General features: G+C 38.3%; 2 protein-coding genes across 3 annotated transcripts in view; both read right to left on the reverse strand.

The window, feature by feature from the left end:
* Window positions 1-12166, reverse strand: part of PDK1 (pyruvate dehydrogenase kinase 1) — a 25743-nt gene extending 13577 nt beyond the window's left edge. The window contains exons 1-2 of the mRNA XM_008634759.2: window positions 12162-12166; window positions 821-824 (exon numbers count right to left, since the gene is read on the reverse strand). The gene's annotated coding sequence lies outside the window, so the exon portion shown is untranslated. The remainder of the gene's footprint in view (window positions 1-820; window positions 825-12161) is intronic.
* The window catches only part of ITGA6 (integrin subunit alpha 6), a 30370-nt gene continuing 10294 nt past the window's right edge, over window positions 3874-23949 (reverse strand). Inside the window, exons 5-25 of one of the 2 annotated variants that reach the window (XM_017735614.1) lie at window positions 22308-22515; window positions 21670-21863; window positions 21448-21536; window positions 20109-20236; window positions 18312-18407; window positions 17769-17830; window positions 16320-16477; window positions 15211-15360; window positions 14342-14457; window positions 13267-13456; window positions 13098-13181; window positions 12817-12896; window positions 12584-12661; window positions 12381-12483; window positions 11331-11504; window positions 10220-10318; window positions 9742-9852; window positions 9560-9658; window positions 9111-9236; window positions 7527-7656; window positions 3874-5944 (exon numbers count right to left, since the gene is read on the reverse strand). In XM_017735614.1, the coding sequence (XP_017591103.1) occupies window positions 7549-7656; window positions 9111-9236; window positions 9560-9658; window positions 9742-9852; window positions 10220-10318; window positions 11331-11504; window positions 12381-12483; window positions 12584-12661; window positions 12817-12896; window positions 13098-13181; window positions 13267-13456; window positions 14342-14457; window positions 15211-15360; window positions 16320-16477; window positions 17769-17830; window positions 18312-18407; window positions 20109-20236; window positions 21448-21536; window positions 21670-21863; window positions 22308-22515 (2453 nt within the window). In that variant the 3' untranslated portion in view covers window positions 3874-5944; window positions 7527-7548. The remainder of the gene's footprint in view (window positions 5945-7526; window positions 7657-9110; window positions 9237-9559; window positions 9659-9741; window positions 9853-10219; window positions 10319-11330; window positions 11505-12380; window positions 12484-12583; window positions 12662-12816; window positions 12897-13097; window positions 13182-13266; window positions 13457-14341; window positions 14458-15210; window positions 15361-16319; window positions 16478-17768; window positions 17831-18311; window positions 18408-20108; window positions 20237-21447; window positions 21537-21669; window positions 21864-22307; window positions 22516-23949) is intronic. The other variant, XM_017735615.1, reaches the window with a different exon arrangement.

Below are 23949 nucleotides of genomic sequence, written 5' to 3' on the forward strand. Positions count from 1 at the left end.
GGCTTGAACAGCCGTGTGTCTTCTCAGTGTCGCACCTGTGTCTGCCCAGCTGCCGGGTGGGCCGGGGTTTCTTTCAGTTACCGGGAAAAAGAGATTCAAACAAACAAACAAAAAGAAAAAAAACCCACGAAGAATAGGGCTTCTGCCTTTACAGATACACTCCTGATCGGTCAGCAATGAGCACAATACGTGTCTGTATTGGTAGAAAAGCACTTGGACCGTGTGCCACAGTAAATGACTTTACTGCCTGTTAAAATGCAACATGCGAGGTACCAAACTGTGTGTTGAATAGTTTCTTGTCCTGCTCTTGTAGAAATATCTAGAATACTGACAAAAAAAGGCAGTTAAGAGTGATTATAAGCATTTCTGATAAACTTATTGCAGTATAGATGTTAAAGAACTTTTTGACACTAAGCTCTCATCTCCATCAGTTAGATTTATTGGTACAGATTGATTTTAATACCTGGTAGCTTGAGCCAGGTGCCTCCAGACGAAGAAATCCTTGGGCAATTATTACAGTCTAAACTCCACATCTGTCACGTGACAGTCTGGATCAATAGCCATATTAGAGTCTGGACCCTTCTTGCCCTTCATTGCTTTGCTGTTTTGTTACCAAGTGTTTGCTACGTGGGCATCTTCACATCCTCTTAGGTCTGTTTCTGTGGGGGGTTTCAGTCAGTTCTGTAGTCCATGTTATAATGCTGTTGCTCCAGCTATTAATTTTTTTAAGTAATATTTAAATTACAGTTTTGTCTATTCTAACTATTAGTAATGTTTAGGCTGTTAGTTTCAGGCTTCACTCTGATCCATCTTTGACTTACGCAGTACAGCTATGCAGCTCAGCTTGCTATAACAATTCTAGCTACTTATGTCAAGCAAGCACTTAGCTACTTTCAAATAATACTAATTTTTCAATAATTCCTACCTTTGTTTTGGTAAGCATACCTGCTTTAATAATTTAGTATTTGATGTGAGTTTAACCCTAGTGACCTAGCAGAGTTTGAAGGCAAGGTTCACTCTGTTAGTTACTACATAGGCCATAATTCACGCAAAGGCACAGAGGTGTGTACATCTATACCTGCGTACAAAGTTAGGATGAAACGTTCCCCTTGAGTTCAGTGGAATACATCAAATCCATTTATGTTTCTCAAAAGGCAGGAGTTGCTCCTTGAGGGCTGTAGGGGGATGGTCTTTCAAGTATGGCAGACTTGAGAGTTCATGAGCTCTGGGAGGTGTCCCACTCAGAGAGGTGCTGGTCACAGCCTGCTGTCATCTGGGAGAGCTCAAAGGGCCTCTCTTGGTACTGCTCTTTATTGGGTCAGGAGATGTTTGGCTTTAGGCATCAGTATGTTTCCATCCTGGCCATAAGCCAAGTTTGTTAACTACCTGAAATTTCGGAGGAAAAAAGTCCAGTAACAATGGTGCCATTTCATTTGTACTGCAGTTGAGGGAGGTAATTCCTGAGATCACAGAGCAGGCCTGAGGAGGTGTGAGAGGGAATGCACCATCACAATTCCCCCATGTCTGAAGTCAGTTCGTGGTGTTCCACAGAGTAGACAGTGTGGTCACCTCTTGCTCCTCTGCCTATACACAGGTTAATGCTGTGTTCTAGTTGTAATTTGAGGGAAATTTTTGGTTACTTAATTGGCTTTGTTAAATGTTAATAATATGTATCAAGAAGGCCTCTGCAACAGTGCTGTCTGTCAAGTTATTCTCCACACAACACCATACAGTTCAATAACTGTTGAAATACTGTTCAATAACAAGCATTAGCCCAATTTACCTTTTGCATTTCAGTGGGCAAGGTGCCCTCATGACCTTCCCTTATCGTTACTGTTAACAGTAGATTGTACTCACAGTGAAGAAACATATATGGTGTGGAATGTACTATAGTTACCATATTGATTAAAATAAAGAAAGAACTGACGGTCTCCAGCCTGTGGGGAGCTTGTTGATGTGTGAACCAAATTTGGTTTGTGCTGGCAGTGGGTGCTCATGTGAGAAGGATAAGAAATCCTTTGATGGCTAACCCGATCTCCAGTGGAGATGTGCTGGCATCATTCCCAGTGTCATTCCTGAAAAGAGAAAACAGTAGCAACAGTGGATCATGCTGTGTATCATTTCCTTTTTTTGTTGTGGATACTGGTATTTGCCCTATAAATTCATCTTATTAAATCAACTTTTCAATATTGTTTGGTTTCCTTTAAACAAACCTTGTACCTGTGACTTGTCTGTGACATGATAGTGGCAGTGGATATCCTATGGCATCCACTAAAGCAGGAATAGTTTTGATATAGCAATCACATTAATCCGTTCAGTGCATTGTTGGATTGCCCCCCATTTAAGGTTGTCTTATTTCTTTTTAATGTTGCATTGAAATACAGAAAACATTTGATTCAGTCAGCCTCTAGATGCAGTTTCCTGAGCAGTAACTGCACCAATAGTATGTAAGAATGAAGCAGGATTAGACTGCTTTTTTCAGCTGGTTTGTAATCCAACCATAACTTAATTTTTATGCTGAAAACTGAATGGGTTGTTCTGCTCTGGCCAGGGAGTGGTGGCTAATGGGGCAAACAGCTTGTCTGTTTCTGCAAGACTTCTACAAACACAGCTTATTGGCAGGCTCCAGGGAAGACTGAGGAGTAGCTTGTGCTGCTCCAGTTTGTAATAGTTTGGGACTTGTAGTTGAGAACTGCCATGCTCAAAGCCATTTTATGATGGTCTCTCAGCTGTGAGCCAGCACTAGATAAGGCAGTGCCTACAAGCAGTACATCGAGTCTTTGTAAGCTGTTGCAATTTCTGATGTTGGCTCTGGATTGGCTTCATCTTTTAGATCTGTATGTTACTGTTTTGTTGTTTTATGTACACATACATACTATACACATACACTATTATAGTGCTGTACCCCTGTATATATTGTATATACTACATCTAGTACTATTATGTGTATAGTATATATGAGCATATATATGAAGCCAAATATAACAGATTTGTACTAAACTTACTATGATCAGCTACTTAACTGTTCTGCCAGTCAGTATTTTGTCATCTTGTAGACAGATGGTTGTGGGCATTATGTAAAGGGGAGTAATTGTTTAATAAGAGCAGGTTGAGTTCTCATCTTTGAGATGCTCTGAAGGGTCTAGCAGCATTTTCTGGTTCTAGTTCTGGAAGCTTCTTGGCCTCAACAACAAATAGTGGCCTAGCATATATGCAGCTAACCTTTATCTTCAGGCTTTGTTGCATCAGAAGGCCTTTCAGCAACGCATCCAGCGAGGGCTGACATCTTAAGTGAAGATAAGCCTCATTTCCTCTGTTGGGTTTGGTGGTGTTTTTTCCCTGCATATTTTTGGCTTTTCCATAGGGTTTTTTCTGTGGACTCGAAACTGTACCCTGCAATTGTGTTATTGACTGTCAGTATCAAACTTCCACTGCTAAATACAAATAGGTGTGCAAAGTCCTTGACCATTTTTGGGGGATGTATCCATCTCCACTACTTACTCAAATACTCATCTGGCAGTATTTTAAGAAAATTTTTAGGAGGTTGCTTGCATGGAAGTTCCCCGGGACAGCATGAGTGCAAGCATGGAACAAGGAGAGGGGAGCCGTGTCCCAGTGGGAGCTGGCACATGATGCTCTGACTCCTTAACACTACTGGCAACTGCAGCAACCAGCAGAGAGCCTGCAAGTGTGAGATTGTGCCTTATCTCCTGCAGCTCCTTATCTGCCCTTTGCATGAGGCAGGGCAGTGAGAGCTACGGCAATGCTGAGAGTGAGAGAACTTGTACCTACCACTTTGAGCCTGTTCTTCTAGTTAACTTAGCTATGGCCACCTCAGGTAAGTATGATAAAATCACTGTTACCAAGACCATCTTTAATTAAAAAAAATTTATTTCACACTTCTATACAAATATCCACAGGTAATTTCTAATCATGGAATGATTAGCATTCTTAGCTGGTAAAACAAAAGTTTGAGAGAAAAATATACCAGTGACATGACTTATTTCACAAGAACCTTAACACTGCTAAGACATTCATGTTCTTAGATGAGGGCCCCAATCTGATTTTGCATTCAGGGGTATTCCTCAAGCTTCTTAGCCCCTGAGTACCCTGGCTTGTGATGCTGCTGAGCTTTTACGCAAGTAAGCTAGAATTCTAGAAGCTCAAAAATTTAGTAACATCTGAATTAATACGTAAGGGTTCATAAAATCAGGGTCATAACATACTGAGATTATCTTGTTTATTAGACTCATCTTTCTTAACACTAAAGGTAGCTTTTTAGGTGACCATACCTTCCAAGAAGGTACATTCAAAGTTATCAATAAAAATAAGATACTTGACAACTGCCCTTCTAGCAGGTTTTTACCCTATGAGGGGAAAAAATACCAAGAGGTTTTTGCATAGTTCATATTACAAGCAATTAACGTGCATACTTTTTGAGCAGAATTTTGTTTCACATGGAATACACAATTGTGAGCTTAATCTTTGTTCTCAAATAGTACCAAGGCTTTAGAACATTGGTAAAAAAGTAAACTCTTTAAATCATTTTCTCAGCTACTCAGTTACTAATTAACATAATGGTTCTACTTTTATCAACATTCAGGTGTTCAAGATGATTCAGTAGTCTCAACGTGGATCAGCTCAGATCCTGACAGTTAAGGTAAATTAGGCATCTATAGCCTCCTTCAAGTGCTGTACAACAGTTGTAGTAGTCAATGCCTTTTGCCAGCCAGGAAGTCCTTATGGAACTGGAAAGCAGCTTCCAAAGGACTTTTCACTTTCTTGCAACAAGTATAAAATGGTATCTAAAACACTACTTCTGCTTGGTGTCCAAATTATTAAATAGTCCACAATAATATACAAATCATGTTACAGGACCTGATGTTATAAGTATCAGGAAAAAAAGCACCCATACACATCATTTGCATAAATATTTACATTTTAGAAAGCATTGGCACCTTCTCTGATTTATTAAAATGCAGTGAAAGCCTCAGGTCTCATAATCTGAAGTTCATAAACAGAAACACAAAAACCAGAACAGTGGATTTAAAAATTCAGTAGTCTCTGGCCTAGCAGTTAGTCAAAGACAATGATTTATAATAAAAATAAATACAAAAATGACTAAAATATATATATACAGAAAGTACATTTAATATTCAAGCCTCTCTTTAAAAAAAAACCAAAAAAACCTGTGTATATTTGTTGTGAGCAAGAATCACACAAGCTGATCTTAAAAAAGAACCCAAAATCAAGCAACATGACCCATTGCACATGTAATTTAAGATTATGCTTTTTGTTAAGCCCTAACTACTGCAGCAGGCAAAGGTTATGACTAAAGCAGCCTTGCAGGTCTTCAGTTATACTTGAACAAAGTGTGGTAAGGCCACTGTGTGTTTATAAAGCCCTGTGCATTGAGGGAACAATGGAGAACTCATCTTGACCTTAATCATGCATTCCTCACATACCTAGGAAGAAGGTCAGGATCACAGGAAAAGGTCTGCTGTAGTGGTTTTGCTTATTTTGCAGAAAAGACCCCAAATCAGCATAGTATTTTCTAAAGTGTGGATCAGATTTAAGGGGGCAAAGAGGCAGTGTGGAAATTAAATAATGCAAATAAAGCCTGTTGAAGCCATTTTAACTGTGCAAATAAAAGCCTCAATATAAGTAGTAATATCTACAATCAAATGGTGAATGTCCGTAGTGTTCACAGGTCTAACTCCGTCAGTATTCCATGAATGAAAACCTTAACTTCTGTCTGAACTTTGTGGATAAACAACATTTTTGCCTAAGAATAACTTTCATTTTCATTCCATTTGGTGAACCACTGTTTTGTCTCAAGGTCTTTGCAATTCCCATCTTTGATGTGCCGCTCCTCTTTCCGAATTCTTACAGCGTGATAGCAGGGGACACTGTCTTCGTACCTGGAACGCCGGAAGAACCCGCACTGCGCAGAGGAGGAAAAGAACAGTTAAGGTGGCAGTTGCTGCCAAAGTACTACAATTGTAGAGGCAGTAAATTCTTCCTTCACACAAATATGCAGCTAAGAAAATTGAAAACAAAAGTATGTAGGCCAAAAATGTAGCATACGTAGCTGTAAAAATGTGAGCCAAGAGGCCTGCGTTAGCTGTTCAGCAGCAGTTAAAGACAAAGGGCATGCTCTGACTATCCATGGTAATCAAATATCTTAAAAAGATCCCCTCCAGTACAAAGCTGTTCATTCATCTAATGAGGACATTTAGTGCTACACACAGGAAAGCTGCTTCTCCTGAATCAAAGGTATGTACTTCAGTCTTCCTGTATGGTGACATGATTTACCCTTAAAACCCTACAGAAAGATTTCCAGAACATTGAAGAAAAGTTACTCTAAGGGCCTTGGTTTTCAAAGCACCATTTCAACTTCAGTCACCTGAACTAATTACACATGCTGGATTAGAAATAAGAGTCTTGCTTAGTTTGCCATGGGAAGTCATGCTGGATGAAATCTATAACAGCTTGTTTGTGCTATGCAATTTTTTATTCGAAGCCTCTGTAAAAACTGATTTTGGATATCAAGGAATGGACTAAAATTAATTTCCAAAACAAAAAGGAGCTATGGCCACAGTATTACAAAGATGATGACTGGTACACACTCAGGATCACTGAGGTCAAGATTCAGGTTAAGAGACATTGTGCCATCCAGCTGTCATTAGACACTGCTGGGGGTAAGAAAATGTTAAAGTAGGCACGGTTTTGTTCATAGTATTTAGGGTGCTGGGATTTTGGTTCTCTTTGGTCAATGGTTTGGGGTTTTTTTAATATTAGAACTTACATGGAACTGAATTTTTAAAAATTTACAGTGAGCAAAGACCAAATCTTTAGCCATCTCATAGTTTCATTAAACACTGTTTTGACGTAATTCATTAAGAACTCCTCCCCACCCCCTCATCCCAAGCATCACTTATGGATACAATGTACATGCATGTAATTATGTTAAGTGGAGTAAAGGTTGCTGGAAGCATAAATCATCATGCATCTCTAGGAATACAGCAAAGTGTATTCCTAGAGAAGTACATCTTAGAACTCAGGTAAAAGAGATGTTTCCACAGCAATAAATTCTCATTATGAAAACCCTTCTCCAATGTAAGCATCATGTACCTTTCAGCATGCACTAAAGGTTAGTAAAGCAAATTTACATATTGTCCATGTAGTCTTATCTTTACATCTTAACTCTACAGTGTTGATTCCCATCTTGCAAGCTTAAAGACTTACTTGTAATGTTAAAGCATAAATTTAAAAAAATACTAAACCCCATTGCAACAGATCACCATGTTTTTTAAAGAAATAAATAAGCAGCATTTTAGACCAGGGTAAACACCTCTGTGTGTCCACATGCACCAAAAGCTGAAAATCTGTCAACAGAAGGAGCAAGCAAGTATGATAGCTTGAAATCCAAAAGTTAATAGAACTTATGCAGAAAAAGCTTCATAGTTAGCCACTGCAACCATAGCATGTGCCACAGCTAGAAATTAAAAAATATCATCAGTTACCAATTACAGAAGTAGATCAGTACTATACATCAGAAGTAAGCCTCTCTTTATCAGATGGCTGAGCATGGATCTCAGCCTTGTGATATGTGGCATCGTAATGATCTTTCTTATTTCTCTTGAAGAAACCACACTACAAGGAAGCAAGGTATTGAGTCAATTTTTGTGGACTGGAAGAAGTCAAACCGATTAAAAGTGATTTAACTCTGTGAACTGTCTTCCCATTATCTCTTCACAGGCCAACCAAAAAAAAAAAAAAATCATCACAAGAACTCAGCTGTTTCTAGATCTGAGAATTTCTTGGGCTAACTTCATCTATATACAGTACCAGAATAACCTGAGTTATTAACAGAGTAACCTGAGAATATTATTTTAGAGGCATTTTGATAAATTTGTAGGGAATCCGTTCGGAGTTTTTTTTAAGAAAAGCTACAATAAGTATGTCCATAGCAAGTGAAGGTGGCTGTAAAGAGCAGAAAGAAGCCTATACAGAAACCTGTTCGTGGCCTAGTGCACAGGACAGACAAAAACACAGAGTGTAAAACAAAACCAGTTACTGCTTTGACCTCTTCAATACAAGCTTTTGTCTTAAACCAGTGATGTATCTGTCTTTGCAGTACAATGTTTGTGCTTCACAGAACAGCACAGTCTGTGCCATCAAAAACAGCATTTTACACTGTGTGTGCATGCGAAAAATGTCTGTATTTTCATGCACAGTAAAACGCTAGTAATTAAGAACCTAACAGCCCACCCAAAGTATTCATTCCTCAGGAATATTTGCAGGAGCAGCTGGGCATTTTTTTAAAAAATAAGGAAATTAGAACTATCCTATGGGAAGTAACCTGCAGCAAATACCAGTTCCTCAAAGCTAACTGCTGCAGTTTCAGTGGAAAAAAACTGACAGGCTATTCTTCACCTCCTCTTCCTTAATAACCTTCTGCTATCCCATAACAGCAAATGCTAACTGCCTACACCTCTAAAAACTAAGAATAAAAGGACTGCTCTGGTATATTTGGGACCATAAATAATTGGCATTTTTACAACGGTCACTAGGTACTTGATTTTTTCTTTTGCAAATAGTTAACCATTTTTTATACCTCTTTTTTTATTCTTTTAAAGTTTCTAAGATAAAAAAGCAATAATACAGAAATTCACCAGCACACTTGGCTATGTATTAATACTGTGCTTTTGGTTATTTTCATCTGCTATCAGTTTAATGGTAGTTCTGATGTTATGAGAGCAGAGCCCTGCTAAAACATTTGTAAACAGCTCACATGAAGTTTTACCCCTAACTGCAGAGGCTCCCATTAGCTGCATCCATCTGTATCAAACTATGGCCTCCGAACATCTGTCTCAAGTTTTGTCCAGAGCTCAAAATACTTCCTTTTGAGGATGTGAAAACAGAAAAATTACATAACAAGTCTGCCCATACAACCATTTTCATTCCAAATGTTGCAAAACTGAGAAACTGATAATGTATGTTTTGTGCAGTTTTGCCCTATTTTGAGTCCCAAATACTTAATCAGTTTGCTATCTTGTCAGTTATACACCAAAAAATAAAAAACAACCAGATGAATAAAAGCTCACCTTCCATAGTAAGAATACCAACAGAGCAAGCATGAGTATTCCAGCAAGGATAGCCACCGCGATGATCCACCACGGAACTCCTGTATAAAGGGCTACCGGTTTTGCAGGAAATACAGTAACACGCACCTAAAGGACAGAAAATGTGCAGGTGGAGGGAGTATATCAGAAGGTACATGTTTAATTAGAAAGCTGCAATTTATATAGTCTTATCTCTTCTATAACAAAATGTCTTCTACAAAATGCTTTCAAAGAAAAAGTTCCCACTGGTATAATTTCAATATGGTAATAAATTTTTCCAAACCCCTAAAAAAATGATCAATAATTCCAAACTCGGTTGAGAAGTTAAACTTCTAGCTTGTTTTGTTTCAAATTTGTTTCATTCCTGGTCTCTGGAGATAAGCTAGAACAATCACAACCATAACGTGGTTAGCATTAAACACTGAACCTACCTGAGTAACTTCATTTGTGAGTTTAACATTCTTAGCTGCAGCAGGAACACTGATAGAAGCCCTAACAAGAATGTCAAGGTAATTCATTGTGGAGAATTCCTGTTCCAAAATAAAATATGAATATTAGACACAGAACAGGAAAGAACTCTGACCTTTCAAAAACAGCAGGTAAGAGGACTTACCTCTAAGAAAGTACTGTTCCACAGTCTGGAACGCAGCACAATGGATGCCTTGCTGTCAAAACCCTTCAGGGGACACTTTATGTCCACACACCGTGCATTCACATTGCAGTTCTGCAATTACAGATTTCTACATGTAAATAAGATCACATCTTCACAGATTGTTTAAACCTCACCTCAAGATTAAAAATTGGATTATATGCATAATACTTACATGCAAGAACTACTATCTGTTTCTACTGACAGCAATGGGAAAATACAATGAAGTTGTTATTACTTGCTTATTTTAATGTAAGTAACTATGCAGATATTATTTCCTAGTTCTCTCTCACAGTATATAATCTAAATGTTCAAATTTTAAAAGCATTGACACTTGGTTATATAAGAGAGAATTTCTTGCACTCTGCCAGACTCAGAAAAGCCCTCTTTCAAGTGCAGGGGGAAGTATCTGACAAGAATATAGTTGGTGCAATATCCTTACCAAGGTCTTGTATTTTCTTTCTGAGAATAAAGAAAATGCCTTGCTGTCTGTAATCTGCTTCTCTGCAACCTCACGCTTCCTTCTTGAGTTATGGGTTTCCTAAAAGGAAAAAAAGAAGTAAAAAACTAAAAGTAGTTTATCATAAGAATCTTTTAATTCATACAAGCAGAGAAACTAGAGCTCAGTGTTTTCTTCTTCCAAAATCAGCACATGACTGACAGCATTATATATCCCTACTTACCTGCATTTACTGCTAAGAGTAAAATTTGAGATTACCTAAAGAAAGGCCAACAGACTATTTTCATTAATAGGGCAAGGGGAGCTTTATAAAGCTTTCAATGCTATTTCCATTTTTATTTCTAGATAAAGGGTATTAATGGTACTATGCTAAAAGAGTAAAAATGTTCTGAGGTCAGTAGATACAGGGTTTTTTAACTGTATACTAATTACACTCACTGCAAGTTATATTAACTAATGTAATGATCTGACAAAAACAGGTTTATGTGCATGCAGTTTTAATGGTGGAAAATAAGATCATATGGGAGGAGTTTCTAAGATTATATGAAGAAGAAAAAAATGTGGTTCAAGTTTTAGAAAAAAAGATCTTGCTAGATAGGCACAACCCAGGGCTATGAAAATTGCTTTTTATTATATTTGTTGTAAATAAATAAATTTAAGTTCAAGCCCTTTGTCTTTAAAAAAAGTGCATGGAATTCCCCCAGGCTGGGAAGATGTTTACAGTTATTTATTGTTTTTCCAGTCAAAACTCAGATGTTTTTATTACTGAACAGTTCTCAATAATGCTGATGAAATTTGTTAGAACAATCAGCAGTTTCATCCTGTATAAGAGCATATAACAACAGCGCCCATTGCAAAAACAGTTACCATGATGTAGCATCTATCCTTTGGCATATTAGCCTCATTAGCTAGTTATTAGTTATGAAGTCTCCTAATAGGCTTAATCACTGATACATTGGCCATGTATTGTGCTTGTGAGCTTCTTAAGATAAAAATAAATCCTTCTAGAGGCAAGCTCTGATGACTTACTCTCACTTGCTATGGGGTGCCTTCATGTTGCACCAATTCAGGAACAGAAGATAGGGTAACATACCGCAACATGCAAACTGTTGATTTCATTCTCGGGTTGACAGGAGACTTTTTCCAAGCCTTTGGAATCTATTTTCATCAAATAAAGCAGCCATTTGCCATTACTAATTTCTTTTGGCCATTGGATATCCAGGGAAGCAGTGCCAAATGTTTTCAGTGGTCTGCCCAAGTTAGTTACCTGTTAAAACAAACAAACTTTCTTTGAAGTGTGAAATACTTTTTAGAGGGGTTTTCTTCCTGGAAACATTATTGACTTGGACAAGCTTTAAGCATGCAGCTAACAGGAATACATAACAGGATTAGAATGCCCCAACATGAACTTTTAGTTGTTGATTTTTATAAATCTATGTTCATGTGAAACAGCAACTCCAGTTTTGGGTTAACAAATCAGTCAGTTGCATAACTGAGGCAATCTGCAAGTTTATGAGGAACAAGAGAGAGAACAAGTTCTTGCTCTTGTAAGCCTGGAAGTTTTTTCCCAACCTCTTTTTTACTTGCTTAGTGTTACTGATCATGATAGCAAGTTCTAGATCAGATATTCTACCTGCTGCTGCTATAATACATGCATGCAGGTACAGAAAGAAGTAAAGGATTGACAGAGATGGACTCCTTGATGTATTTTGCAGAAGACCAAGACACTGAAATAAACCCACACATTCAGAGGGGCTCTCGCAGCATCTGCTTGCGCTGGCTCTGTCCTCAGCCTGTTCTTGCACCAGCCAAAGCCTGGGCAGGCCCCAGGCAGGTTCTGCTTTAACTTCTGTTCCCTCCCTGCAGGAGCTTTTATGCCGCACAACTGAATGTGCATGAACTGCTCCAAAGAAAAAGTGTGCAGGCAGCCTCAGGCCACTTCCTCAGAATATGATCATAAAACATCAGGGTCTAAAGAAGCTCTAGTCCACAGTCAAACTGCATGTTCTGATCAGGAAATCAGGATTTTGGGACAAAGAAAGCCAATTTCAATATAGCAACTTTTATAAGTATTCATATGCATAAATCAAGAAGCTGTGCATTTGATTAAAAGCAGCTGTTAGAATTAATCTAAATTACTCACTCTGAATTCATACTCTATGAGGTTTCCTATATCATCTTCAGATTTCATAGCACTCTCACCAATGATGTTACCTCCAAAATATACCTGAGAAGGCTTAGCAACTCTGTTGACGTGGGGATGGGAAACAGGAATAATCAGATATTAATGAGTCTGCAGCAAAACTGTCCCCAGACCCCCCAATTTGTCATGCTACCAACACTTACCCAGTGAGTGATAAAAGCAATTCAAGAACCACTTTAGCACTGGCTGTAATTGGAGTCAAATTAACTTGAGTGCTTGTTCTACAATGAAAAGGAAACAATGGTGTTTATTTTACAGATTTAGTGGGTTTCTCTTTACTATTAAATTACTTCAGTGAATCAAACAAATGAATTCAAAATGTTTACAACTGTATATCAAAGCACAGTGCAGGTGCACGCACACAATGAAAACTTACGTTTCCAGCTTCAGGTTAATGTCTAAGTCTGTTGTATCAACATTAACTTTAGTGGTACTTAAGATCAGATAAAAGGTTACCTAAACAAGAACGAAGATAACAAAATATATGAGCTCTTTATAAGATACATTGATACATGACATTTTATAGAAATGCACTATTAAGTTCTAGAGTTAAAAAGACAGATTCAAATCAAATTTCCAGTTGCAACACACAGAAACTTTGGATGGCTGCAGTCAGGAATGAGATTTTACAACTTAAGTGAAGTAAGTGCAACTTACATTAGAATTTCTTTTGAAAGGATTTCCAAGTTCACACTCTGCTTGAGAACCATTTTGGTTAGCACCACATGTTAGCTGTTTTTCCTGATTAAAAAGAATACATTTACAAGTAAAAGTATGTTGCAAGTATTTTACATTTTTCAGTATTTTTTCTCTTAAAAATACTTACAGGATAACCCCTCATCTCTCTGAATGCAGAGTATGTCAGACTGTCTGGAAAAGTTGCAATTAGTTTAGCTTCATATGCATCTTCACCATCTTTTTGTGGATATTTTACATCAGATGGATTGTTTGTCACTGTTATTTCCAGGGCAATATCTTTCTGGTCTTTCAGAACAAGCACTGGCATGCCATTTTCACTATAGAAACAGAATGTACAGGGTTGTGTGCATTAGGAGAACAAACGTGTATACAAGTTTGCTTCTTACTATGGTTTGTTCAAATAGAATTTCCTCTTATTAGGGGAGAATTACAGTAAAACTATAAACATATGAATAGTCATAGGTTTTTTTCCCCACACCAGTATTTCATCTGACAGTGATGAGTTAAGAGGACCAAACAGGTTGATAAATCCCTCAAGTAATCAGCAGTTTATAGTATTTCTGAACCAGCACTTGCATGTGACTCATGTAGTGCTGAATTTTCTCCAAATCAATCTACTCCCTGCTTTTTTCTTGTGAAGTATACATGGGTTTGGCTTCTGAGTGTGGCACTCACTGCTAAAGGTGTCTGACTGGTGGCAGTAAATAAACATACTTCCTTCTGTTTGTTTTACCCCCGTTCTAATTTCACTGTCCTTCTAGGAAGGAGAGATGCAGCAGGAGTATGTGTTAAAATGAAATGATTACTCTGTTTCTCTGTAACTGCTTCTCTTGGGCTGTTAGACTATACTATATCAAGTTGTCATACAGTCAAATTTCATCTGCAAAATAATTAACAGTGTCACACAATAAACTGCTGCAAGGCTGGTTTAGAATCTCATTTCTCCAGGTGTTAATTTTTTTTTTCTTTTAGCCCACACGTGCACTACTGTGGCCACTTTGTATCCATGCAACTCTGTACCACTTTTCTTCTCAAGCTCATCCCATCTCCCCCCATTCCTCACCCTGACAAATCAATACTTCTACCAAGGGCTGTTTGCCAGACAGAACAAAGCTGCTCTCGTTCCCAAAATCCTCTCCTAAAAGTTCTTTTAAGCACGTGTTAATAATTTGAACTTTAGAAATATGTTAATCAAGACTTACAGTGGTAAATAGGTGAACCTGTCTTCATTTCCCTCTCTTGTACAAAACCGGTACTGAAGCTTAAGATTGCTGTGACATTCATTGTCTTCTCCACATCCTTCTTTTAAGAACTCCACCTAAATAAAACCAAAGCAATTTTACTGCCTGACACACAATAGTAGCTTAAAATGAGATTTCTGAAGCACATTGAATAAAGCATCTACATGGAACTCACAAAGCACTTTTCTGGACAGAGTTCAAATTTTAACCTGACTTTTAATTCTTGCCTGTTGAGTTTTTCTTTGTGAGGTAACAGCCCTTGATGCTGGTAATTTAGAACTTTATATGTGACTAAAAAGCAGAGTTGGATAATTCTAAGTGAGAGGTATACTTCTAATGAGGAAATATATCTTTAAGTCTGATTCTTCAATAAGCATTGAGGAAATGAGAACTTTTAAATGAGATATTCCCTCCCTTTTATGTCACTGCTGCAGTCATTGCTCAAATGCTGTTACAGCATCCTAACAGTGGAAGAATTAGAGTGTACATTATCTTGTTATGTGGGACAAGTGTTCCCAGCAGGAGACAGTGGATTTCCATTTTTAATCAGAAGTACATTTTTTAGGAGTACATACTCCTAAACTTGTTGGGTGAGGGAAGAAACCTAGGAGCTATACCATCTTCACTTTTGTTGCAAAAGAAACACAGCACCTAGTTCATAAAGTGTTGTAACAAGTTCAGAACAAAATATAAAATAATAATCCAATTGTTACATGTCCAGTGCCCCCCCAGTTATTTCCTTTGGACATCATTTAGTTTTCTACAGTCTTTAAAATTCAGTTATTTGTAGAAGTGCAGATTTATGCAAATATATGATATCAAAGGCTTACTTTTGTGATCTCTGTTTCAGATTCATTTGAATTTAGAATTGGTGTAAGATCTGGAAGTGCAGTCTCTTTTCTCTTGGATGGTGACTCCAGGCCAGCGATTTTAACACTGACTGATATTGGAATGGGACGTAGCTTATCTTTAATTTTTTCCTGTTAAAATATTTTGAATTGCATAGTTAGTGTACGGTGCAGAGAAGAAAAAACAACACAGAGATGAGCTTTTGATACTATAGAGAAATCCAGCATTTTCTAAACATGTGTAGGAACACAAAGAGCCCAGCCTTACTGTCTTTTTTTTTCTCTCTGGCTTCCCAGTCTGATGATTTCTCTCACCATTAAGAATTGCTTGGAACCACAGATGATAATTCAGGCAGGTGAAATTCACAGCACTACAGTACAATAACACACTGGAACAGGCTGCATGGGGCTCTAAGTAACATGGTTTAGTAAAAGGTGTCCCAGCCCATGGCATGGAGTTGGAATTAGATCCTTAGGGTCCCTTTCAACCCAAACCATTCTATGATTCTATTCTATTCATAAATTAAAGCTCTTTCATCTGCTGTGGTCAAAAGCTGTGGTCAGCCTTGGAGGCTGACTCGTTCCTGGTGACCCACTGAGGGGGAATCTGTTTAGCCTCTGGGAGCACCTTTTAGCACCACTACAGAAGCCAAGTCAAGATAGCACATACCAAGCTTTCTTGCCCTGCCCATTCATCCACTCCAAAACCCATGGGTTAAATTTCTTTTCCTAAACAGTCACACTATAAAATTGTATAACAATTATTTCTGTTGGAAACAGCTCTCCATTTTCAGCAGTTAGTCCCTCTTTGTTGTTCTAGATTAGTTCAGCTCTGTTGACCTGCAGAGTGTGCTGCAGTGGCTACAACTTATCCATACTTTGCAAGAAGGGCAACAGGAGGAAGAAGCATGTGTGCAGTAAAGTACTAAACTATGGTGGGTGTCTATTTTTGAAGCTTTATATTGCATATGACTTTTAAATTATATACAAAGTTATATACAAAGGTTCCTTCCATGAGGCTGTAAAAAACAAGAGCATTCTTTTGATTCAAGTGGATCTAAATGAAACAGAAATAAAGTACTCTCCCTTACCTGCAGTACAAGCTTCGTAGTCACACACTCCCATGAGTTCTGTCCCCTCAGGGTTGTACTTGCAGTGAACTGATCAGACGAGTGGTCAATGAAGCGCACCCTGGAGGGCAGGCCCAGCTGCCGCCTCTCGTTCTCCACTTCAAACATGTAGTTGATCTCTGTGTGAAAAAATAAAGTAGGTCACTATAAAAAAAAAAAAAAATCATTGCCATATTAAAAAGTACTTTAATTTCACCAGCTATGATCTTATAGTATTATTCTAGAAGACTGTTCCAGCCAGTGCTGGGCTTCATAAACTGTTTTCAGTCATTCACAAAACTTTCTCCTGTTTTGTCCTGCCACTTTTGTCCTGCCACAGTTGAGGGCCAGGTACCCTGTGCGTGAATCTAAAGAAAATTTTTAAACCAAATCCTGTTATTCCCTAAGTAAACCGTTCCCTTAGGAGCATGCGGGGCTGGCTGGGGGAGCTGTAATTGCTGTGTGGAGCCAGCAGATGGCTGAGGTACCCACTGTAAATACCCCGACTCCACTGGGGGGGATTCCTGTCGGGTCCCAAGTGGCACCTGAAAGCCAGCAAGATTCTGAGGTCAAGGTACACTGTTAATTCTAACACTGAGAGCAGAAGTGTGACTACAGCTGTCTAGTTGTGTGATGAGGCATTTTCTTCTAGATCTGAACTTGGTGCATCTTCTAATGATCACTTCACCAAGCTAATTCAGTGCTGCACAGATGGGAACAGCACTGAGTGGGCCAAGGCACTGAGAGCTCCAAGCACTGCACCTGCTGAAGAACCAGGACCTCATTCAAGCACATCCTTTGGATTTTAAAAGTAACTGAGAAACTCAAGACAACACAGGAGAAAAAGGGGCATTTGGCTTAAAATTCTTCTCATTTCCCCTCAAAATCCTACACAGTTCTCCAAGAGGTAGCAACAGGAGCATTGTAACAAGTGCTTTACATTTTCGTGGCACAATCTAATTGTGGCACAGTCTTCCAGTCTTCTCCTATTAATGCAGATTTTTTTATTCCAGTTACTGACTTCCACAAAAACATTTTCATGAATATGAGAGGTTCAAAGGGTAAGCCTCCAGTAAGAAATAATGCTCACTATGGATATACGAAAGGGGCTTTTAAAATTATTCTCTAAAGCAGCATTATCCTAGACAGGCAAAATGGTTTGGGTCTGTATAGCAGCCATTTGCTCACTGGCAATTATAATACTTCTAGAGCTTCAGTCTGTCATCCACAGAACAGCTTAACACACCAGCATGACTCTAAATACAGATTGTGCAACAGCTGAGCTTAGCACTGAGTCACATTTTAAATTTGTCAGTCACTGTCTGAGATGAGTCACTATAATTTAAGTAATATCTTTCCATGATAAGCTCTAAAGAAAAAAACAAAACCCATGTGACATACATATCAAAAATATTTCTCTTCAGAACTTACTTATTCTGGGATTTAAATCTCTGGGGTTTGCAGTATATTTAAAACATGCTTTCACATCCATCCTGTAAAAAGTGCCAAAAAATTAGTATTAACTTTAATGAGGCATAGTCCAACAGAATGAAAAGTTTTAACAGTGCATTGACTGATCTTATCAGTCTTATCACTGTGGTATTTGCTGCTTGCTAGACTGAATTACAAAGTAAGAAAAAATGGTTAATAAACAATTAGAAAAACTTTCTAGGATTTGCTCTTATGTCTCTACTCAAGAGAAAGCTGTTCAAGCCAAGATACCTGTGTGAAAAGTCTGAAGAGGCAAAGTGACATTCATTTTCAAAAACAAGTATTATGACCAGAACATATTCCACACCTTGTCTTTAGCACAGTAGCCGGAAGAAATTCAGGAGGTCAAAATGATCATATGCAGATACATTTGCTTAATCTGCATGACTCTCACATCCCTTCACTTTAACATCATCACTGAATGAATTTTGACAGCAGAAAACTCCATACACCAAGGCTTCTTACAATTTTCTTTTCATTTACCTTATTTCACCAGGGTCCTCAGGGTTCTTTTTCTTTAGATCAATTCTGTCAGGCTGTACTGTAATGTTTCTTCTAATGCTTATCACAGGCCGAGATCTTCATTTGGGGGAAAAATGGGGAATAAAAAAAAAGGGTAAAAAAGGAAGTTGTTTCTGTTAAGATTAATGAAATAATTCATGTGAGTATCAGATTCCCTCCACACCTGCACTGATTGGCAGCAAAGACACTCCAAGAAGCACAGAATTTGGCTTTGATGCTGGTTAGAAAGAAACCCAAAAACTATTTAAAGCTAAGCAAAGCAAGTCACAGAGAACAACTACAGATCCTGAGGGGGAAGCGGGTTACACTGATGTGATGAAGATGTTGTCATTTTATACACTTATGAAAAACAGAAAATTCAGTGGTGTTTTCTACCATCAGTAGTAATTCAGCCCTTGTGAACAACTATACGTACTACAGTTCATTCAGATTCACATTCACAAGAGTTTTAATATGGAGCCTGGGTAACTGTGGGAAATGTTTTCATTTCCTGATTCCTCTGCATGTAGGCTGTAACCATACTTCTGCCTGACAACTTTTCCTTTCTCTGCCTTTTTTGGAAGAGAGAAGACATTTCACATGAACAAATGAATGAGCTGAGCCTGTTCTCATCAGAGCATCCAAAGGTTGTTTAAATAGCTGGTAAGCCACCTGTTCCATTTAACTGGGCCACTCCTTTCACTGTTTGTTCACCTTAAGAGGTTTTTGTTCTCACCTTGGTAAAAGTTTTTGTCCTGCCTTTATCAGCAAAAGATTAAGGCTCCTTTTGAGTAAGCAGAATGCTAAATAATCTCACCAACTCCTCTACCACCTACTCTGTTCTTTTCCACAAGCCACATGAGTTGCTTTTCTTGGGTGCTGTTCCAGTGTGTTTAAGAACATTACAATTACATACACAGACACTATACACCTTAGAGATGGGAGCATTGTAGGAAACTGTAGGAAAGGCTGTTCTGCCTGAAAAGTAAAGTTGTTTGTCCCAGAATTGAGATAACCAGTTTTGGAGTTTCTGCTTCTCCTCCTTTGGGACCTGAAAGCAACCACCAAAGACCTGAGCTTGATGAAGCATTCACAGTTCTGATACTGAGACAGTCTCCTCTTCCTGCCCATTACTAGTGATTCAGCTCAACTGTACCTTAAACTGGGAAAAAAAGTAGAGGTCTGCAAAGGACTGTGACTTCATCCCTAATGAAGGCATATGGTACAGAAATCCCAAAGGATCTTAGCTGCAGGGCTTCCTCACTGTTTCATGGACCCCAGTGCAAGCTCAGCAAGGCTGTGTGTGCTTCACTGGTTTGGACCCTCAGCTACAAAAGCGGGGGTTGGTTCTGTTTTGTTCTATCTTCAGTAAAGCACAGTCAGATTATATAAGGGCAGGAAACGTATCAGGTAACTTCTCCTTAAGGAATTACTTATCACTCTTAAATTCCACTCAAGGACACAGACATCCAAGTTACAACAGGGCAAAATTAAGGTGCAGTTACACTGCCCACATCAACACTCTACAGGAACTGTCCACATTCACCCTCTTACCCTGTATTGATTGTAAAGCAGGTTCTCAAGGGGAGGAGGGAGATAAAGTAACAAACCAATTTATGGAATCGCTGCCCTTCCCCCCACTTTCCCTCAAAATTTCCAATTTCTGGTAGAAAAAGTACACTCAAGACCAAACAGCTTTTTGTTACTTCTAAGCAACTTATTTTTAAGAAACTAAAACCAAAGCCCTGGTGTAATTAGTTAAGGTTCTGTGTATAATACCTGTACACATTTACAGAATCTGACAGGGAACCAACAGCAACATCAGGGTAGGAATTTTCATCCAGGTCCATGTTTCCAGCAACAGAGTAACCAAAGAAATTGGTGTTTGTTTTTTCACCATCAAGAATCTAAAAGGTAAACAGATAGAGGGAATTCAGACATTTAAAAGTGACAAAGGTGAAATAAGTAACAAGTGGACATAACTGTCTTATGGCCAGAGACAAAAGAGGGAAGAAATACAGTGAAGTAGGAGCTCTGAAATAGGATCTCTGCATTCAGTTCAGCTAAAGGATACTGAAGTGCCAAGATGATTTGCTTTCCTTCCAAGAAGTTACTTTGCAACAGCAGTATGTACCAGAAATTACTGATCTGCAGAGAGCTTAGTTCATCTGTATTTACAGTATTTATGGACTGTAGACACTGGAAACAGAAAAAGTATTCTATAAAGTATTCAAGCAGTATTCTAGGGAGTATAATCAAGTTCCATTCCCACCTTGCAAACTGGTCACATTGGTCCTCAAAAAAAAAACAAAAACAAACCATAAATATTATTTAAGAAGAAAGTGAAACAGTAGTAGTGAATGAGAAAACAAAGAAACTAATTGTTTTCAAATCACCAGATTTATTTTTTTTAAAAAACAGAATTTATTTATCTACACACCTTTTTCCTTCTGCACATATTATTGGTGCCAATGGATGGCCTGGCCCCAGAAATAAAAATATATATTAATATCAAGAATTCCTAATCTTTCCAGTCAGCAGTGTAATCTTTGAAGGGCCCTGTGACTTTTCTGCATACCTGCTACCCCAATAATAGCAATGGAAAGGAAGAGGGATAGCCCTGTCATTCCTTTAATTTTGTTCAAGACTAATTATATAGTAAAGGTTATTTCATTACCTGTGCTGGTTTTGTGTTTATTCCATTCTCGGATCCATGATAAATGTATACTTTGCCAAAACCATCATATGGCAAAAACAAACCATAAATATTATTTAAGAAGAAAGTGAAACAGTAGTAGTGAATGAGAAAACAAAGAAACTAATTGTTTTCAAATCACCAGATTTATTTTTTTTAAAAAACAGAATTTATTTATCTACACACCTTTTTCCTTCTGCACATATTATTGGTGCCAATGGATGGCCTGGCCCCAGAAATAAAAATATATATTAATATCAAGAATTCCTAATCTTTCCAGTCAGCAGTGTAATCTTTGAAGGGCCCTGTGACTTTTCTGCATACCTGCTACCCCAATAATAGCAATGGAAAGGAAGAGGGATAGCCCTGTCATTCCTTTAATTTTGTTCAAGACTAATTATATAGTAAAGGTTATTTCATTACCTGTGCTGGTTTTGTGTTTATTCCATTCTCGGATCCATGATAAATGTATACTTTGCCAAAACCATCATATGGAGCCCCTACTGCAATATCTGTTGAAAATAAGTTGCAACATCTAAAATCATTCCTGCTCTTTCTGCAGCATGCAATCAAAGGATAAGATGTTCCAAGTCTGGCCTTGCCAAACAATCTCACACATTTTTATTGTCATCGTTTTCCACTTGCCTGGATATCCGTCCTGGTTAATGTCCCCAACATTTTCAACTGCAAGCCCAAACATGGAGCCAGCGGTTCCATTTAAGCGAAGAGGCTTCACCCCTGCCCATTTGCCTTGGCGGTTCATGTAGATGTACACAGCACCCCCGATGTCCCCACTTCTGTCGAAGTACTGCGGGGCCCCAACAACGATGTCCTGCCAGCTTAGAATTGAAAGAAAAAAAAGCAGTGCTTTTGTAGAATAACTGTGAAAAATAGCTGATCAGACTGTGAGTTCAAGATGAGCTGTGCAAACAGCTGCTGAACAAAGACTAAAACGTGCATTAAACTGGTTGGGCAACAACAGCCCCACTGACACTACAAGTTGGTTTATATTCCCTTGGTGGCACACAAGGACCTTCTAGGGCCTTCTCTGAGACCAGTTTCCTCTTTCTCTGTTTACACTAACTGTTTAAATAAAACTCTTTATTAGAAAGGTAGACTCTGTCCTGATTGATTCTCAAGACGCTCACCATTTCCTCCAGGAAAACATGGAAGGTAGAATTTGGCATTCCTTATATTTCTAATGTGAAAAACCAAAGTGAAAATAAACAAGATTTCTATCCTTCAAAATACAGGCAGGCAGCAGGAGTTAACCACAGCCATACCCATCACTGTTGAGGTCCACAACAGCAACATCATAGCCAAAAGAAGAGGCCAGCCCTTCTCCTTCAAACATGTGCTCCAGGGAAAGTGCTCTCTGATTTTTCTTTTTCAGTAAAACAACTGCTCCACTGTGGTTCGCTCTTGGGGCACCAGAAACAAAAGTCATCTCATCTTGGGAGACAATTCCTGTACCAGAGTCCAAAGAGAAACCTATAACAGAGAAAGAAATAAAATATAAATAAACTAAGTAACAGCTTGCGTCTTAATATGAAAAATAAACATTTCTCCTGCTATATTGAAGTGGTATATGGAATACAAGTTTTGTCTAAAACACAGTGTCCTATGGCTGGGAAGTCTCCATTTCTGTTTGCACTGGTGGACGCATATGTACAAGTCGACACTCCTCTGTACATTACATTTAACTATCTCCCCCACAAAACATAGTATTTCATCCCTCACTTGGACCTGCTCTTCATGGACACCAAATACAAGATCATTTTTAAACATACAGCTTAGAAACAACTACAGCGTTACCACTTGAATATAGCTTGAGTACTTCACAACTTGACCTCTAGCAAAATTATCACGAAACCTCCAAAGAAAGTCAGTATCATTCTATTACAGACATGCAAATTGTACCGCACAAGCATTCTCATATGAATGATGTAAGCAGTATTTGAGAATCAGCTTACACAGTAATGGTGAAATGGGCAATTCGAAGTTAATGCAGCCCTAAACATGACATGTTCAAATTAATTTGGTCTTACATATTCTTTATAAGAATTGATACATTTTAAAATATGAAAAAACAATTTAAAAGACTATACTGCATATACCAATATAGCTAATAAAGGCCAAAGTAGAAAACTGCCCACTTTGCAAGGAAAGAAGATAGTAGCCAGCAGATGGGAGTCTTTCCTCTGAAACACTTCACCACTACTATGGAAATTCTCAATTACAGCAATTCACAATGAGACAGTTCCAGAAAAAACTGAGGGAGTCTCAACTGGGGGAGGGACAAGAGGGTTTGGAGAAATGCATGACAAATCAGCATTTCTCTGAAGCCTTATTACTTTGCCATCTCCCCTTTATCTGAATCCCTGTTTTTTTCATGCTTTACTTACAATGTGTTTGATATGAGAGGGGATAGAGGGGAGAGGATCATGACAAGGTCTGGAGATTATGTCTGACCAGATGCTGCCACCTCAAGTGGTCACAAACCTAAGTAGCTATTCATCATTACATCCACTGACTTGTCCACCTGTATGCTGGGAGGCAATGTTTTGTACACAAACTGATCTGGATGAGTATCAGATACAGCTGTCAAAAATAGAAGACCTATAAACATGAGTGAAAGATTGAAGAGAAAAAAAATAGTAGTTAAGCAAAGCACCTATAACCACATTTGCTTACTGTCTAAACAGACAGAACAGTAATGCCTGGGATGAGCTGGCTTGCCTGGAAGTGGTTCTGACTATTACAAATCAAGACAGCATTTGTGTTTAGGAGATAAATGCATTGGTTATGAAACTGCAGAAATTGATATGACTGTTCACAGCAAAAGACACCAGCCTCCATAGCACTCCTCACATTAGCAATCCTTATTCCACCAGAAGATGCTATCAGCTTGTCTAACATAAGCTC

This window comes from Corvus brachyrhynchos, unplaced genomic scaffold, assembly GCF_000691975.1.
Source record: "Corvus brachyrhynchos isolate BGI_N302 unplaced genomic scaffold, ASM69197v1 scaffold255, whole genome shotgun sequence".
Taxonomy (NCBI): Eukaryota; Metazoa; Chordata; class Aves; order Passeriformes; family Corvidae; genus Corvus; species Corvus brachyrhynchos.